Genomic DNA, 20,552 nt, shown 5'->3' on the forward strand with positions numbered 1-20,552 from the left:
TTTTTTTTAACATAGCCAGCATATTTCCCCCACAATCCGGATCCTCATTTTACCCACCTTGGAAGGATGGAAGGCTGAGTCAACCTTGAACCGGTGATGAGATTTGAACCACTGACCTGCAGATCTAGCAGTCAGCTTTAGTGGCCTGCAGTACTGCACTCTACCCACTGCGCCATCTAGGCTCTTCAAAATATATGAAGAACATGTACAGGAATTGGGTATGAAAAGGCTAGAGGAAAGAAGGACTAGGGGTGACATAATAGAAATATTCCAGTATTTGAAGGGCTGCCACAAAAAAAAGAGGGAGTCATCTTATTTTTCAAAACACCAAAAGGCAAGACCAGAAACAATGGATAGAAACTAATCAAGGAGAGAAGCAACCTGGAATTAAGGAGAAACTTCCTAACAGAGGATAATTAACTAGTAGAAGAGCTTGCCATCAAGAGTTGCCATCCCTAGAATTAATACTCCACTACACAGATCATCAAATGAAGAAGCAATCAATTTCAGAGAATGTCTTTGCTGCTCCCTTGTGGAACAAATGATTGGCATGATGTGGTAGGAGCCTCAGATGGTTAATGAAATTGAAAAGATAAGTCTGAGTCACTATCAAATTCATAGAAATTTATATAATCACGAGGAAATGATAAAAGAAAAACAATAGAATATGGGTGCAGGATACTATAGTGGTTAGTTAGTGGTTGTCTATATAGGTTGTCTTATAGGAGCCCTAATGGCTCCCTAGTAGTTAGACAAACCGACCGACCTGCTCATAATTTTGGAGTCCAAACCAAATGGGCTCAAGATTGACTCAACCTTCCTTCCTTCCTTTTGAGGTCAGTAAAATGAGGACAATATGCAGACTCTGTAAGCTACTTAGAGAGTGCTGTGAGACATCATGATGCAGTATATGTCTAAGTGCTGCTATTGCCATTGCTATTATTCAGATGCAGCGTGTGTGTGTGTAAATGTTGCTTATGTCATCACATGGAAGTTGTTACCTTGTAAATTGGAAGAAGCATACAAATAATTCCTCTCCCCCATAAAACTATCAATAACATACATGCATATGTCACTAAAATGGGACATTAATATTACTTACATCCATAAACTCCACATTAGCCTTTGGACCAGTTGTCTCATTCAGTATTTTAATTGCTACAGGAATCTTCACACTCTCTCCCTCGGGAACCCAAATGCCCTAAAAAGTGATGACAAAGTGAACAAGAGCATATCTCATCAAATGGTAAAATAGTCCTTTTTGACAATAATTTGACCATACCGCTATACTTTTACACTGGCAATAGGAAAGCAGTTTTGACTGTGTTTGAAGGTACAAGCTAATTTAGGCACTAGGAAAGCAAATTGCACGGCATTTGGTCCCCCAATTTTTGCCAACCTTACCCAACTTCTTACTGGCCATTCAATTCATTAAAAGAGGAAACAAGAGGGTTTATATTAACCTGAACATTTCTAAGAAAAAGAGATTGATATTTATTTATTTTGTCAAGTACGTATTGGTAGTATACAAAGATATAATAATATTTATATACATGATACTAGTAAAGGAGAAACACTAGGACAGGGGACGGAAGGCACTCTGGTGCACTCCTATTCTAGAAGCCCATTGATTTCTGCTGTTCCACTTGGATAACCATCAGATCCTTGGAACAATAGTTGATGAAGGACTACCATTAAGGAAACATACCTTATAGACAGTTCCAAAAGCCCCCGATCCAAGGATCTTGACACGCTTTAGCTCAGTTTCTTTCAAAATACGAAGTTGTGCCTGATTGGGTGCGGTGCCACTAGGAGTCAAAGGTTCTACCAGCTACAACAACAACAAAAGAGAATAAAAAATAATGAAAAGCACTCTCCATAGTTGGATTTTAACATAGTAGATATTGTTTGTATCTTATCTTTCATGAAGCTCCCTTTTATTTACTCTTGATGCCATCCAACAAAAATTAAGATAGTGAAAGCAGAGATTAAGCTCCACTGAACTCAGTAGGATCAGCTTTTCAAGAGGTAGGCATAGGCTTGCATTGCCTTAGCAGCAAAATGAAAAACAAATCTCTAAGTTTTCCAAATCAATTTTGTTTAATTACGATATATAATGATATATATATATACATACATACATACATACATACATACATACATACATACATACATGCACACTGTATGTAAGGGTATGGCTAGCTGATCAGGCAAGAACAAGGCCGAAATAGTGCTATCCTAGTCTCCCTTAATTTTAAATATTCAGCAAAAATATGTGATACATACGGAACATAGTTTGTTGGCTATGAATAAATTAACTGCCTTGAAATAGCCCTGGGTTGGGCCTAGAGGCAAAAATGAGATGTGACGTTCCTTCAATATACCAGGGTGATCCAACAGAAAAAACATATAGCCCCTCCCTGGTACAAAGCTGAAGGGATCAGATCTGGTGGCCTAGAGGTTAATTCTCTGCCTTACAAGGTAGAAGCCCCAAGATCAAATCCCAGTAAAGGTATGGCTAGCTGATGAAGCCAGAACAAGGCCGAAATAGCACTATCCTAGTCTCCCTTAATTTTAAATATTCAGCAAAAATATGCGATATATATATAATATCACGGTCTTGGTATATTCGGGTTTCTTCCCGTGTAGGATTCAGAAATTTCTGGCAACGTTTCGACGAGGTCCCACTCGTCATCTTTAGGCTGGTGCTTCTGTCCTTGTTCTAGGGCGAACAGGTCGTCGAAACATCGCCAGAAATTTCTGAATCCTACACGGGAAGAAACCCGAATATACCAAGACCGTCATACCTGTACCCGTGAAAATCTACACACACACACATACACACACACACACACACACACATATATATATATATACATTGTATGTATGTATGTATATACAGTGTGTGTGTATATATATATATATATATATATCACTATATATCATACTGTATATATGTATATATATATACTATATGTCTTTGTATGTGTGTGTGTGTGTGTGTATCTGTGTTTACATGTTATAAAACTTAAAATGAGAGAATTTATTTGTTTCTTTGTTATAGCCCAACTTTCCTTCAGAACCTAAGGCAGTTTACCCATCATTCCCTCCTTAGCCTTAACTGCTGCATTATAACAGCACTGAGTGAATTTTTGGCATTTAACTTCAAAATGGTTAACAATGATTCACTCTCTGTCCATATGAAGCCATTCCGAAGAATGTCAGTTTTAAGAACGAGAATGGATTTTCTTCTTCACATTAAAAAGTATCATTCTGATTCCTATGATTTAATTATCTGGGTAACATTGTATGCCGCCCCGAGTCCTCGGAGAAGGGCAGCATACAAGTATAATAATAATAATAATAATAATAATAATAATAATAATAATAATAATAATAATAATAATTTCCTTTCCTCCTTCCCTCCTTCCTTCCTTTTTTAAAATTAAAATTCCTAAAGACAACGGAGACATTAATTTAATAGCAAGTCTTTTATGGGTTATGTGGAATTTTGTGTTAGGTATGTGTATATGTGTGCTTTCAAATCAGTATTGTTTCCTGCAACTGCCTGCACAGTTGCACAAATTCCTACAGTTTTCTTGGCAAGATTTTAAGAGTTCTTTCCATTGCCTGCTTCTTGCTGAGAGAGAATGACTGGCCCAAGATCACTGAGCTGGCTTTTTTCTAAGACAGAACTAGAACTTGCTGCTTACCAGTTTCTAGCCTGATGCTTTAATTGTTACACCAAATCGAGTCTCAATAAATACTTAAGACACCTGGCATTGTAAAACTATGTAAATTAATATGCTACATTTGCTTTGTTGCCATTTAAACCTAGAAAGAAATACTTTTTTTTACAGTATACATGTTTTTACATATATGCTGTAGCTTTTACATGTATACTCTAGTGTTTACAGTATACATGTTGCAGAAGTAGTTTTGTTCTGCAGAAACATGTTTGCTTCTGTTTGTTCTTTATAAACTGGTAAATTAACTTAGCTTATTTATTTATGAACTATTATAAACCTTTCACTAATTTTCTTAGAGGAAAAACTAGTCATGTTTGTGGAGAACCAAATTGAATTTACTATTGCTAAAAACTATTTTAGGTATCATTTCTCTTTTACTATAGGAATTATTCTGTTTCTGCAACATGTATGTTGCAAAGTAAGTAATAAGTGTATTATTGTAACTATAGGTCATAACGTAAGAATGCCATAAAATACAATAAAAATAACAATGAAACAATGAAATTATAAAACAGCATGATTGAAGCATTAGACAAAAGGTTACAACAAAATAAAGCCAAGGCACAACCAAGAGCTTTAAATATTCTTTCTAAGGTTAAATGACAGCTGAGCAAATATAGCAACTTGGTTGCTGACATTTGGAAACACATCTGCAAGGAAATAATTCGATTTTTCAAGGTCAGAGTCCTTGAGTTCATTTGCCATCAATAATTTGGCCTGATCTCATTGTAAATGGGACAAGGGAGGACATAATGGATAAGATTCTCTGCTTGACAATCAGAGAGTCCCTGTTCAACAAGGAGTTTACAAAATCTCTATTCAAGATAAGCTAAAGGCTTGGTCTGCAGGTGGAGGAGTGCTAAAGCTCTTAGCAGTGAAGAACTGTGAATGTTGTCTATGTACTGAAAGGACTTCCATGATGCCAACATGAACATCTGGATGATTGTACAACAATAGCATCTTCATTAGGATCCCTTTCAAAAAGGCAATAAATAAAATAAATAAAAACAAATAAAATATATACATTTGCACAGTAAAAATACTGTTGGTTTCCCCATGGATATCCATAGGATGGTATTGGGGTGATTAGAGAAGGTCTTTTGCTTTTGTTGCTGAATGGCATAAAATTTTATTTCTGGAATACTTTTTTGCATATGCATCATCTGTGCTTCATCAAGGCCTGATTTGGCATATTGTTCTGTTTGGCTTGTTTGTTTTGCATCTGGCAATCTCTCTTGCAAATAAAGTTATCAAAGGCTGATTTATATAATAATTTCTGAAGTGGGAAATAGTAATGAGCGCTACAAATTACATCTCCCATCCTGCCCCTGCATCCTCTACACACAGAAGTAAGGTTTTAAAATAGCACATCATCCATAATAGTCCCAGAAACAGAAGAAAAATCATTCAATTTGAAGTACAGCTTTGTGAAATACTTTATATCCATTCACTACAAGGAGATGGATCTTTATTTTAATCCTGATCATGTATGATGATAAAAAATGACCATATGTATATGTGTGTGCGTATGCACATACACACACACCACAGTAGTATTGGAGGACTTCAACTACCCTGACATCAACTGGCAGGCAATCTCTATAGCAAGTGGAAGATCAAACAGGTCCTTGATGAGCCTGGCTAATAACATTGTCATCCAAAAGGTAGAGAAGTGAACTCGAAGGTCAGCTATATTGCAATTAGTAATAGGAATGAAATGACAGATGGAGCTAAAATCACGGACTCTTGGAGGGAGAGTGACCATGTGTGTCATTGCCATGCTGGAACTCCACACCCAGCATCTAGTCCTCAAAGGAACTAGATCTATATGGAGGGAAACATGTAACGGGAAACCTCAAGATTCTTTCTTGGGCTTAGTACTTTTCGTCATATACGTAAATGATCTAGGTTAGGGGTAGGCAAAGTTGGCTCTTCTAAGCTATGTGGACTTCAACTCCCAGAATTCCTGAGCTAGTATGATTGGCTCAGGAATTCTGGGAGTTGAAGTCCACATAGCTTAGAAGAGCCAACTTTGCCTACCCTTGATCTAGGTGAATGTATAGAAGGGACATTCATAAATTTTGCAAATGACACCAAGCTGGGAGGACTAGCTAATACTTGGAAGACAGACTTAAGATTTGGAAGGTTTTCAACAGACCTGAATACTGGGCCTTAGAGAACCAAATGGTGAGAAATGTAAGGTCTTACACACAGGCAAGAAAAGTACAGAATAAGTGGCACCTGGCTCAATAGTAAGAATCAGAGGAATCTAGACAGAGGTGGGCTGCTGCCGGAACACCTAATTGCACGCAGCCTTGCAGCTCTAAAATGCGACTGTGGAATCAAATGCAATTACGGTTCCTGCACCTGTACAGGTAGAAAAATCACACACACGGATGCACGTGCAGGTGCATTTTGACGAGGTTTTTTGCTTCCCCGCATGTGGGCCAAGAAGTAACAGATAGAAGATCTTTTGAAAGAGATCAACTTAGAAATAAGAACAAATTTCCTGACAATGAGAACAATTGATCAGTGGAATGTCTTCCCTTCAGAAGTTGCAGGTGCCCCATCACTGGAGTTTTTCAAGCATTTGTCCAAAATGATATAAAGTCTGTTACTCGATGACGGAGTTGAACTAGAAGACCTCCAAAGTCCTTTCCAACTCTATTATTCTTTGTTCTATGTCATAAAACAGTGCTGTAAGTTTTATATTTGCATCACGACACAAAATTTAATGATAATATTTGCATGATTGTGTCATTAAATACCTAACATTGAAGGTCATTTTGGCATTCATCCAGTTTGCTGCACATTGTATGTTAATTGTAAATCTGCTTCACTGGGGTGATTTGACTGAAATTGCATCAAGCAATTTTCACTATTTGCAATGGAAAACGTACCCAAATCATTCAGAACATAGAACATAGGATTTATCACACAGGCTTCAAGATGAAAACACACATCTTGACCTTTTGTTAGGGCTGCTGTTAAGCTATGCTGCAATCTGCTTGCTACTGGCAACCTGCCATAGAGGGAACTGCGGGTGGAATGAGAGGGTAGGTTGCCAGGGGATACCATAAAGAAACTAAACCAAGCCTTAGACCATCCCATAAGTGAGAAACACCAGCTTTTTCAAGTCAAGAAAGGAATACCAATTATGAAGACAGGGACTGTTTTCCAAAACAATTTGTTAATACTGTACCTAATTGGACACTTCTTGATAACTGGGTAATGGAAGAAGAGGAGGAGGACATGGAAAGGTTAACCATATACTTTGGGCAAATCCAGCTTTACTTCTTCTTGACTTTCACAAAGTATACTTTTTATTAACAAAGAATCTTTATTTGCTAACTGACCAAGTTGGGACAGATGACACCTTTTTTATCTTTGGGCTTTTCTAATAAATGCCTAAGACTGAATTTTATGTTTTTCTATTCAGTTTGTTGCTGAGTTCATTGAGGCATATCACTTGGTTAAAAAGTATGTAAATTGTACATTGTCATCTTGAGATCTTTGTTTATGCTCATATAAATGTCAAATATTGAAAAAGTACATTAATTGCTATTATGCCATTTTATGTATTATACAAATATTTTATTTATAAAACCATTGATAAACAATACCATAAAACAAGCGCATATTAAAATGAAATTCAACCAGTTTTGAAAATAATAATTAGAAAATAATCTAAAAATCTAACAAGGAAAGACTTCTTTTTTGTAGTAGTAGAAAAGGCGTTCAAAGCTAAATTGAGGTTTCCAGGATTATGCAGCAGTAACAAGGAAAAATGGAGCTCTGATTCATAGTGCTCTTATCCAACAACTCAAGAAAATGTAACTTAGTCAAAAAACATCATGTGACTAGGCCGCTGCCCTGCTTTTGATTGGAAATATATTTTTCTCTAAAAAATAAATGGGAAAAGACTGGCCTCTAAACATTGACAAATAGCCTGTCTTTTCTCAGGATAAGGAAAATAATTAAAGATTACTCCTGTTCAAATTGGATTAAAAAGCCACTGCAGTGTTTCAAAGAGTCTGTTTGAAGGGCTAACTGCCCCGTGTGCTGCCTTTTGAGCATCATTATCACGCCTCTATGAACATTGTAGATGACTTAATTAGTCTTTGCTGTGCAGGCAAATTATGGGGAGCAGGGAATTACATTATTAGTTGAAAACAAAAACAAATAACAAAGAGAAAAAGCTATGGATGTAAACCTGACACAATAATTTTTACACACCACTTCCCTTAATTAATTTTCAGGTACTAGAATGAAGATATCAAAGTTTAAATAGAAATGTAAGGAGGAACAAAATTGTATACAGATGATATATAAAATCCTTTTCATGTTTATTGTAGAAGTGGTGGTAGTAGCCAATTTACGATTTATGAGTCTTCGGAGAGGGGCAGCATACAAATCTAATAAATAATAATAATAATAATAATAATAATAATAATAATCTATAAAGCTACCATAGTCTTGCAGGCCACATTTTTGCAGCAGAAGAACCCATGAGGTAAATGTGTTCTCAAAGCCATTCTCTTCTACAATGTAAAACTTACAATAGGATCATTTTTTATTCTGGTTTCCAGGAAGTAGTATTATAAAAATGGGAATCTGCATTCTTGGGGTCAAAATCTACAATTAGCCCCAAAGTTTTGGGAAGATTAAGCAAATTATATTTCTTCCCACTGCCATAAAGTCACTCATACCCTCATCACCTTGAGGTTCGACTATTGTAATGCTCGCTACATGGGGCTACCTTTGAAAAGTGTTCGGAAACTTCAGTTCGTGCAGAACGCAGCTGCGAGAGCAATCATGGGCTTCCCTAGGTACACCCATGTTACACCAACACTCCACAGTCTGCATTAGTTGCCAATCAGTTTCCGGTCACAATTCAAAGTGTTGGTTATGACCTATAAAGCCCTTCATGGCATCGTACCAGAATATCTCCAGGACCGCCTTCTGCCGCACGAATCCCAGCGAGTTGGCCTTCTCCAGGTCCCGTTGACTAAACCACTGTTTTTCAACCAGTGTGCCGCGGCACACTAGTGTGCCGTGAGACATGGTCAGGTGTGCCGCGAAGCTCAGAGAGAGAAAGAAAGCAAGAGAGAGAAAGAAAGCAAGAGAGAGAAAGAGCAAGCAAGAGAGAAAGAGAACAAGAGAAAGAAAGAGAGAAAGAAAGAGAGAGAGAGCAAGAGAGAAAGAGAAAGCAAGAGAGAGAGAGAGAGGGAGGGAAGGAGAGAGAGAGAAAGACATAGAGGGAGGTAGGGAGGGAGAGAGAAAGAGAGCAAAAAAGAGAGGAAGGAAGAAAGAGAAAGAAAGAGGGATGGAGAGAGAAAGAAAGAGGAAGGAAGGGAGAGAAGGAGGGAGAGAGAAATAGAGCGAAAGGGAGGAAGAGAGAGATAATTTTTTTTGTCCAAACTTTTTTTAGCCCCCCGCCCTGCCACGCTCAATGTGCCCCAGCGTTTCGTAAGTGTAAAAAATGTGCCGCGGCTCAAAAAAGGTTGAAAATCACTGGACTAAACAATGTCATTTGGCGGGACCCAGGGGAAGAGCCTTCTCTGTGGCGGCCCCGACCCTCTGGAACCAGCTCCCCCCGGAGATTAGAACTGCCCCCACCCTCCTTGAGTTTGGCAAACTCCTTAAAACCCACCTCTGCTGTCAGGCATGGGAGAATTGAGACATCTCCTCCGGGCCTATACAGTTTATACATGGTATGTTTGTGTGTATGTTTGTTTTTAATAATGGGTTTTTTAGTGTTTTTTAAATTATTAGATTTGTTGTACATCGTTTTATTGTTGCTGTGAGCTGCCCTGAGTCTACGGAGAAGGGCGGCATACAAATCTAATCAATAAATAAATGAGATATTCAGTATTGAGGGGCTCCTCCCTCCTCTACAAGTTTATGATCCTCATTACTGATATTTCTGGCCTTAAATTTTGTTTTAAATTAAGTTGGAAGGATTGGTTACTCAAGATTTGTCACTTTAAAAGGCTATGAAACTATATTTGTATATGTGGTTTTATATTGCATTTTTAATTCGTTTTGTTTTGTATATTACCTAAAATCCATTGACCTTTCTGGTAGATAAATCTAAATAAATATATGTGAATAAAAATAAATAAAATATATACTGATTAAATTTATTCATTCATTCATTCATTCATTCATTCATTCATTCATTCATTCAAATTTATAGGCTTCACTTCTCCAGTGGACTCAAGGCAGTGTACAGAATTAAAAACCAAAATACAATATAAAACCCACAATATTAAAAGACAATTGTCCATCACTCATCCTCTCCATTAACACTCTAGGGGCCGGAGCAGGCCCCAGGTCTGCCAGCAAAGCTGAGCTGTTAAGGCCTTTCGAAAGGCCAGGAGGGTGGGGGCCGTACGAATCTCTGGGGGGAGTTGATTCCAGAGGGTCCTTCCCTGTGGTCCCGCCAGCTGGCACTGCTTAGCCAACGGGACCTGGAGAAAGCTGACTCTGTGGGAGCTGACTGGCTACTAGGACACATGAGACAGAAGATGGTCTTGTAAGTAATCTGGCCCTAAGCCATGTAGGGCTTTAGAGGTAATAACCAGTAATGGGCAGCCAAAATTATTATTGCCACACTGTGGCTTAATGGCTATGTGACTGGGTAGGAATGGCTTGCCGGCCATGTGACCAGATGGGAGTGGCTTGAATGATCATCATCGTTCAAATGAACTGTTAAGTCCTCGACTTACAACCTTGTCACTTGTAAGTGTCACTCACTGGGGTGAAAATTTGCTTCGCGTTTCCTGCACTCTCCTTCCTGGGTCACCCCCCCACCTCAGGCTGGTTAGCTAGGTGAACGGGTGCTGCCAGAAACATAGATGCTGCCAGCGCCACTTCCACCCATGCCGTCTGCTTGTACCTCAGGTGGGAGGTGGCTCTATGAGGCTGGAAGGGAGCCGGGCTGGACAGAGGGAAGCTCATCTGAGGCCAGGAAGGAGGAAAGAGGAAAAAAGCAAGGAGTGCAGATGCAGCAGTAGCAGGGGAAAAAAGGAGAGCCGAGCCGAGACCAGTAATCTAGGAAGTGACAGCTGCCGATCAGCTGGAGCTGCGCACACATCTTCATTTCCACTGGTGGAACTGCGTTCCACCCTGCCCTGCCTGCTGCCCACTCCTGGTAATAACCAACACTTAAAATTGCATTCAGAGACCAACAGGAAGCCAATGCGGCTCATGGAGTGATGGAGATATATGGGTGTATCTAGGTAAACCCATGACAGCTTGCAAGGTTGCATTCTGGACTAACTGAAGTCTCTGAATGTTCTTTAAAGGTAGCCTCATGTAAAGCACATTGCAGTAATCAAGCCTCGAGGTGATGAGGGCTTGAGTGACGGTGAGAAGATAGGGCCACAACTGGTGTATCAGACAAACCTGTGCAAAGGTCACCCTCACTACAGCTGAAAGATGTTGCTCTAGCCTCAGCTGTGGATCAAGGAGGACTCCCAAGTTGCAGACCCTCCCTGAAAGGGTCAAAATTTCCCCTGCCAAGAGTAATGGATGGACTGATGGGATTGTTCTTGGGAGGCAAGACTCACAGCCACTCAATCTGCCCATCCATACCCTCACAGGCAATGGCATATCACTTCCACTGCTTCACTGAATTGACATGGAGTGGAAATGTATATCTGCGTATCATCAACATACTGGTGGAAACTCACCCTGTGCCATTGGATGATCTCACACAGCGATTTCATGTAGATATTAAAGAGTAGGGGGGAGAGAACCGACCCCTGAGGAACACCATAGCAGGAGCCTAGGAGTCGATCTCTGTCCCCACCACCAACACCGACTTCAACTGATTGGAGAGGTAGGAGGAGAACCACCGTAAAATGCTACCTCCCACCCCCAACCCCTCCAGTCAGCGCATGGTCGATGGTATCAAAGCCATTGAGAAGTCAAGAAGCACCAGCATAGAGGAATATCCCCTATCCCGGTTTCACCAGAGATAATCCATCAGTGCAACCAAGCAGTTTCAGTGCTGTAACTGAGCCTGAAACAAGACCGATAAGGTCTAGATAAATACATTAACTATGAATCAATTTGTGTGTATGTATGTTGTGAATACTAGTTTTTACTTTCTGGATAAAATTTGATATTATCTAAAATTATTTCAGAAATTAGCACATTCCTGCCTTTTGAAGATGTACCATAAGTGGACTAAAGGAACTGAAAATTGAAGCAAGTAACTTGAAGCAAGTTATTTTTCTGTTCTAATTTACTTCGCAGCTGATTTGCTTCCTCCCGTGCTGTGCAGGCATATGCATGATGCTGAAAATTCAGCTTCTGTACATGTGCAGGTGTGAAACATAAGATGGCAGAACCTATGGTGCCACCGAGAGAGCTGGTTCAAGGATGTAGCCAGCCAGCTATCGCTCCTGGTTCAGCAAGCAGGGGAAATTACTGCTACCAGTTCTAAAGAAACGGTCCAAACGGTGAGGAACTCACATCTGATCTGTTTATATAATATCCAGGGATCAAAAGCAGATGTACAGGGCATTCCTTAATGTGCTGTTACTGTTCTTCAGTAAAAGCCTTAGTTTCTTCACAGATATTTGGAACATAAGAATTTTCTTAAAAATGTTTATACACATTAATATACATAGAAGAGTGAACTAATCAAGACAAAGACAAACAGTATTTTTAAGCAACTGGCATATGTTTACAGAAAAAGTATTTAATCTTTACCTCAGTCTCCAGGAACCTTCGTAAAGCCCTCTTTTTTTTAATGCTCTTACGTCTCACGTAAACCGCAAATGAAAGGCCCAAAATGACGATGATGAAGAGTCCTCCAATCACTCCTGCAGCAATCAGGGGGGTTCTACAAATCAGAACCCAAAAATAATGCTGAATCATAGGAATAAGATATGTACATACTTTGAAATTAATTTTTAGAAATACATGTACATTTATGAAATTGTGCAGTTAGTTTTGCTACATTCTAAATAATGCAACAACAACAACGGAATGGTAATGTTTTTAATTACATTTGTTCTGGATTGTTGTTGTTAGAAACATAAACAGCCATCATGCAAGCTTTGGAGAATAAAAAAGGACTAGATGAATGAAAAGGCAGACCAACGTATAGTTTGAAAATACTTAATGAAAAAAAGAAAGCTTTACATGAAAATATGGGTTGGCTCCCTCTTCCCTAGGGGGTGATCTTCTGCAGGCAGAATCTGCTTTCCTGTGAGCTTCATTAAGTAAGCAGGGCAGGAAATAATCTCTACTGGAAGGTGTACATTACTTTTATTGAGATTACTTATATTAACAGAACGTTGCCCATCGGATTTTGCTCTACTTTCTTCTCCTTCTTATAGTTCAATTAATTTGGGGATGGGTTGCTCACATGGTTAGTACTGGAGGTTAGCAAGCCTGCATTCACGATCTGAGTGCAAGCACTCTGTCTCCTGGATGAATCCCATTCGATCTGTATTTTCAGTTCTAGCTTTGACTGCTAAACTTGAGGTGTCTGACTGCTGTATGAATATTAATACAATCTCCATGTGGCTCAGTTTTTGTACTTCAGTTCTACCACATTACTGCCATTAACATTCTTGGTCCTTTGTTTACTCATAATAACAAAGAACACATAAACACAAAGAAAAGTTGCTGCCAAGGCAGATGAAGGTTTTAACCTGAATGCTCTTTATTGGTACAAGTGCTAGATGCTAACATTTGACCCATAACATTTATCCTTAGATGCAAAATAAAGGAATTTGATTCCTTCTCTCCAGTTCTATGCCCTACCCAAGCATTTATTCTGACAATGAACAGATCAAACTGTAATTTAAAGTGATTGGGTTTACAAATCATGCTGCGATATAGTTTGCTTTATACATACAATGTAAAATTGTTAGATCCCTATTGACAAAACAAAGATGTTTTGGCCCAATATGCTGCTAAAATGGGATTCTATCTAAATATTAGATGAGCTTTTGAAAGAAGACTGCAGAGTAAAAGCAGTCAAGAATACAATTTTTAAAGGTTTGGCATAGGTGAGTTGCAAATTGAATACTTTATAAAGATTACATTAGTTGTAGTTAAATTTATTTGTTAAAGAACAATAAAAATAGTGTTAATTTAGAATAGATTAAGATTGTGCATTGTAGCAGATGTTTTGCAAACAGTACATGGAAATGTACATATATAATAATAATAATAATCTGAGCAGAACTTTGAACCAAACCCTTTTCTTTTTTATTTTTTTGTATCCCCTTTTAATCCCCCTTTCCATTTTATTCTTTCTATTCTTCCTTCTAGGAAGAAAGGATTTTGTTAGAAAAATAAAGGGGTATTGGATCAAACTTTGGACACTTGACAAGTTAGTTATGATGGTGGCCATGTCCCAGGGTTATGTGAACATCTTTTGGGATGTTCAAGCAACTGCAGGAATTCACTTAACAACTCTGGCGAGAAAGGTGGTAAAGTGAGGCAGAACTCACTTAATAACCATCTTACTCAGGAGATAGAAACGTTGGCCTCATTGGTTCATTTACTGACCGTTCAAAGTTGCAGTGGCCCTGAAAAAAGTGGCTTATGCCCCTTTTTCACACTTAGGACCTTCGCAGCAGCCCGATGATCGGAGGATCAAAACTTTGCTGCCGTTTCATCAAAACGTTGCTGTGTATCCTGAGGTCACATGACTCCCTTTTGTTTCTAACTGATCCATGCCTAGGCATGGAAATGTGCCGCTCAGACATTATAGTTTTTTGCTCACACCGAAAAAAAATTAGAGGGAATACTGCATGCCATTGTACAATATTTGATTTAGTAGCATTGAACATTGGAAAAATTATAGGGACAAACTTTCACAAACCTCCATCACAGTTATCTGGTTTTGTTAAAAGAAACAGTGCTTAATTTAAAATATGTAAGTTGATGTCTAATTTAGCTTGTATTAATTATGTCAAAAATAACTGAATTGGTTTTTCAGGTGAAGCAAGTTTAGTCTAAGGGAAAGAGCCATTCTTTTTATATCCTATTCATATTTATTTTTTCTTTACTCAAGAAAAAAGGCAAAGATAGAAAAATGAATTCAAAAATTGCTCTCTAGACAGAAACAGTCTATGACTGCCAAACAAATAAAAAAAGACATGATTTGCAAACTGAAGCTATAACTTTTCTCCAGATTGTTTTCGTGCCTGAAACTTCTATTATACCTTGCAAATCAAGTAAGGCTATGCTTCACTCAGTCATATCACATGAGGCTCACTCTGTTATTTTGGTATATTGAACAAAAATGTGCTTTCCAGACATATAAACACGTACCAGTGTACAGAAACACATTATATGCTAAGGGGTCAATTTGCTATGGTGACATTGTTTCTGGTGATTCAGCTGTAGCTCAGATGTGGTTGGCATTTAGCAGGTAGCAGGAATAGCCAGGTAAAATCAATCTGATTAATTGAAGAATTTAATCAAGTATGCAATATGCACTGCACTGTATTGATAGAAAACAAATGATCATGTTGTGCTATGGATATTTAACTAACTGATCAGTGTCACAGTTTTAATACAAAACAACATAATTTCAGAGTGTAGTTGTATCTCACCAACTACAACAACCATTCATTATTCTTTATTTTGGAATGACCATATCTATTGCAAGATGATCATTTCTCAGAAATGTTAGAGACCTTATGATCAAAAGGAAGACATGGCCCACTCCCTCCCTCTGCATGGTGGCATTTTCCCCCCAGAAATGGAACTATAATTAACCTACATATATACTTGCCTTTCTGCCAGTCTATGAAGATTCATTGGCAGAAATTGCTCCACAGGAATTCCTTTCAAACCCATGAGACATAGCTTTAATCCAGAGCAATCCAACTAGATTCAGGCTCTGGCTGAAGTTATGGCCTGTTTCTGCTAGAACTAATCAGCTGAAGCCAGGAGGAATGCCAATCAGCACTACGGAAGTGCTTGGTTTTGGTTTTTATCTGGACAGAAGCCCCCTTACATCCCCCAACAGTTATGAATGAGGACAATTTTACTGTCTTAATTAGTTTGCCCTTCAAAAGAAAGGGAAGTTCTTGTCTTTCACCAACTCCTGCAATAATGCTGTGGTTATACATTTTTAATACTGAAACTAATTGGCTGTAATCCCTATGGTCAGATAACAAGTGGCCACCAAGTCTACAAACTACTGCAGATAGCCAGATATGTTATTGTTGTTAGTTGCAAAGTTGTGTCCAACCCATCACGGCTGTATGGACAACGTTTCTCCAGGCATTCCTGTCCTCTACCGTTCCCTGGAGTCCATTTAAGTTGACTGCTTCAGTGACTTCATCCAGCCACCTCATTCTCTGTCATCCCCTTCTTCTTTTGCCCTCAGTCTTTCCCAGTATTAGGCTCTTCTCCAGTGAGTTCTCCCTTCTCACTATGTGGCCAAAGTATTTGAGTTTCATCTTCAGGATCTAGCCTGACCTGAACCCCATAGATAATCTATGGGACATTGCCAAGAGAAAGATGAGAGACATGAGATTGAAAAATGCAGAAGAGCTGAAGGCCGCTATTGAAGCATTCTGGTCTTTCATAAAACCTTATCAGTGCCACAGGCTAATAGCATCCATGCCATGCTGCATTGAGACAGTAATTGCTGCAAAAGGGCCCCAAACGAAGTACTGAGTACATATGCATGTTTATACTTTTCAGAAGTCCGATATTGTTCTATGTACAATCCTTTTTTTATTGATCACATGTAATATAACTAATTTTCTGAAATGGGGGATTTGGGGTTTTTTATGAGCTGTACCCCATAATCATCACAATTATGACAAATCATGGTTTGAACTATCTTGCCTTGCATGTTATGAATATCGTCCATATATTAAGTTTCACCTTTTAAGTTACATTACTGAAATAAATGAACGTTTGCACGATATTCTAATTTTTCGAGTTTCACCTGTAAGTTAAATAGGCAGGGCAACAGCATACTGCCTTGCCGAACTCCTTTCCCAATTTTGAATCAATCAGTAGTTCCATGTTCAGTTCTCACTGTTGCTTCTTGACCTGCATATAGGTTTCTCAAGAGGCAAATATGATGGTCTGGTACTTCCATCTCTTTAAGAACTTACCACAATTTGTTGTGATCTACACAATCAAAGGCTTTAGCATAGTCAGGCAGAAGTGGATGTTTTTCTCCCTAGCCAGATTAGATAGGACTAATGGGGCAAAGAGGGCTAGTTTGACTGCATCAGGCTAGAAATCAGGAGACTATGAATGTTAGTGCCATCTTAGGCACAAAAGCAGCCAGGTGACCTTGGGCCACCTTCTCACTTCTAAGAAGAAGGCAATGGCAAACCTCCTCTGAAAAGCCTTGCCAAGAAAGCTGCAGGACTCGTCGAAGCAATCACTAAATATTGGACACAATTTAACAGAGGGAAACGTGTAGTCAGCTTCCTGTCTTCTTATCTGTTATGGGATGTAAGCATTCTATGCATGGAATAGTGCTTGGAATACTGAATTTAGGACAAAGGCTTCTATTAAGTGATCACTGTCTTTTTCTACTTCCTGTCAATACTTTTCCCACCCAACGCTATAAATCAGGATAATACATGTTTATATTCTGGGACTGATTTTCTGATTCTTCTTTTCATCCAGTTTACTTTTGGTTTAGTAAAAACAAAAACCTTCCAGAATGAGTTGTTCTAAAGATTCTGTAAATAAATCATAAGCTATCAGTGTTGTTTCTATACTTCTCCATTAAAAAATTTTTCAGTAAGACTAAATCCAAACCCAATTTATATTAAACCGATTGAGGGAATCAGAAATCTCAGCTGGCATTTCAGGGGGGAAAAAATCAATATTGCAATATGCACATAAAATATGCAAGAAAATTTGCCTTTGATTCACCTTTGTAGAAAAGTCCATTCAGCAAATACATATTTAATCCGTAACATAAGAATCAGTGTATTAATATATTTTCTTTGTATCAGAATCAAGTTAATCATAAACTAGATGTGCTCACACTTTTTTTTACTTAGGTATGAAAAGCAACAAATCCCTATATAGGTAGACCTCAACATACACCAGTTAGTTTAGTTACCATTCAGAGTAACAACGGCACTGAAAAAAGTGACTTATGATCAATTTTCACACATGACTATTTCAGCATCCCCATGGTCATGTGATTAAAATTCATATGCTTGGCAACTGACTTAGATTTATGCCGGTTCCAGTGTCATGGGGTCATGTGATCAATGTTTGTGACCTTCTTATAAGCAAAGTTAATGGAGAAGCCAAATTCACTTAATAACCATGTTAATTTAACAACTGGAGTGAATTTTGGTAAGAAATAGCAATAGTACTTAGACTTATATACTGCTTCATAGTGCTTTATAGCCTCCTCTAAACTGTTTACAATGGCAGCATATTGCCCCCAACAATCTGGGTCCTCATTTTACTGACCTTGGAAGGATGGAAGTTGAGTCAAATTTGAGCCAGTTAGGATCACACTCCTGGCAATGAGCAGTGAAGTAGGCCACAATATTGCATTCCAACCACCTGCCACCACAGCTCAAAAAATGGAGCAACATTCACTTAACAAGTGGTTCGCTTAGCAACAGAAATTTTGTTCTCAATTGTCATCATAAGTCAAGGACAACCTGTACATCTATTGCAGATCAAAGTACACTTAGAATGCTGTTTATTATAATACAGTATTTACAATGTGATGAAACAATTCAAATACATGCTACCGGCATTTTGTTTCATGATGTTTAAACCTTATCAACATAGATTTATTTATTTATTTATTTATTTATTTATTTATTTATTTATTTATTTATTTGTTTGTTTGTTTGTTTGTTTGTTTATTTATTAGATTTGTATGCCGCCCCTCTCCGTAGACTCACAACAGAATAAAACAATTTATAACAAATCTAATAATTTAAAAAACATTTTAAAAACCCCATTATTAAGCAGACATACATACAAACATACCATACATAAATTGTATATACATGTTATATTTGTCTTCATTCCAACTTTGTTTATATCAAATACTGATTTATAGTTGAATATAATAACTAAAGCCTAAATTATGTCTACCCTAGAATCTCTGTAAATTTCTTCCAGCATATTATAAGCCGCCCTGAGTCCACAGAGAGGGGTGGCATATAAATCAAATCAAATCAAATCAAATAAATGAATGAATGAATGAATGAATAAATAAATAAATAAATAAATAAATAAATGTTGTGTTATAATTTAACTATTTTATGCAGAACAAACCAGTATTTACACTTGAACACAAGCTGCCCCTCTAACTTTTTGAAGTACATGAGAGAAATAAATTATTGGCTTCATAAATTTTGATTATTCAAGTTTGCAGCAAACATCTCCCCCTCCCCAAGTATGTAATATCTGATATTTTCGATGTGACTTTTGAAGCTATCACCTTTACAGGTACAGTACAAGTATAGCATTCTACAGTATCTATGCAAATGCCCTGCCTAAGTAATAACATGATTATCAAATCCCAGGTGTCTGTTGAAAAAGAGATAAAATAAAAGTCTAGTCATATAGGCTACCAAATATTCTGCCAGCAAAATGACTTGCTCAGCAGACATTAGCTATCAAAACACTGTGTTTTTTAAAAGATACCTCCTTGTATCTGTGCAGTATTTTTCACTGTGACACTTGCCTTTAGAACATGCTTGTCATTAAATACAAACATTCTAGTTCAAGCATGTTACGTTTATGAAAATATTTACTTTCGATTAATCATAAGGTTGTTTAAGCCATACTTTGTAGTAAATATTTATTATAGGGTTTAAGTGTTGAAGATTACTAGGACATATATTCCATGACAGGAATTAGATAAATATTTTACATAAATAACATTTTACATTGGAAATATTTGCTAACTATGCCTTCTGGAACTGTGTTCCAGGGGGGAAAAAAAGGACAAATAATTTACCAGAATTTGATTTAAATAAAGTTTTGGTGTCTTTCATTCTATTCATTTTCAGACTAAACTAGAGATGGATTCCATCCAGTTCTATGGAACCGGTAGTAACTTGGTGGCTTGAGTCACTAGAAAGGGCAGTGACCCAGGTCTGCCACATCAATGAACTGGCTTCTTGGCAGTGCCATGGGTGGTGCCAACTTGTTTTTTGCTTCTGCATGTGCACAGATTTTTTTGGTGGTTTTTTAAGCACTGTGCATGAAGCGCCTGCACGAAGCATTTTTTTAGCACTGTGCATGAAGCGCCTGCATGAAGCAGTTTTTTAGCACTGTGCATGAAGCGCCTGCATGAAGCATCAAGAAGTGAACCAGCAGCGAGGAAAACAAGAAACCATCCCTGGACTAAACCTATGCAGAAGTTAATGCTTCCAACTTAACTTATTCAATTATAACATGAATAAGATGAAGATTTGATAATTTATTGAAATATTAATGGTATTTTACAGTTGCTATACAACTGTAAAAAATGCTTACCGGGCCTTACCAAGAGCAGCTGTGAGCCACTCTGAGCATTGCATGATTCACCTTGTACCTCTTACAAACAAAGATTTAAAGCCACAAAACCAACAATTAAATCACCTGGACTGAGGAAACAAAGTTAAAGCTACAGGCTTGCTTTGACTGCACAGACTGGAATATTTTTAAAGACACCTCTGCAGACCTAGATGAACTCACAGATACTGTAACATCATATGTCAGCTTCTGTGAAGACCTATGTGTACCAACCAGGAACTTGCAAATATACAGTAACAATAAACCTTGGTTCACAGCCAAACTCAAGCAGTTACGTCATTC

At 37.9% G+C, this 20,552-nt stretch overlaps 1 protein-coding gene across 1 annotated transcript in view; it reads right to left on the reverse strand.

Moving 5' to 3' along the window:
* ERBB4 (erb-b2 receptor tyrosine kinase 4) overlaps positions 1 to 20,552 on the reverse strand; it is a 1,218,240-nt gene that overhangs the window by 198,697 nt on the left and 998,991 nt on the right. Inside the window, exons 17-19 of the mRNA XM_070732179.1 lie at positions 12,474 to 12,606; positions 1,709 to 1,831; positions 1,103 to 1,201 (exon numbers count right to left, since the gene is read on the reverse strand). Of these exons, the coding sequence (XP_070588280.1) occupies positions 1,103 to 1,201; positions 1,709 to 1,831; positions 12,474 to 12,606 (355 nt within the window). The remainder of the gene's footprint in view (positions 1 to 1,102; positions 1,202 to 1,708; positions 1,832 to 12,473; positions 12,607 to 20,552) is intronic.

The sequence above is a fragment of the Erythrolamprus reginae genome, chromosome 1 (genome assembly GCF_031021105.1).
Source record: "Erythrolamprus reginae isolate rEryReg1 chromosome 1, rEryReg1.hap1, whole genome shotgun sequence".
Classification (NCBI taxonomy): domain Eukaryota; kingdom Metazoa; phylum Chordata; class Lepidosauria; order Squamata; family Dipsadidae; genus Erythrolamprus; species Erythrolamprus reginae.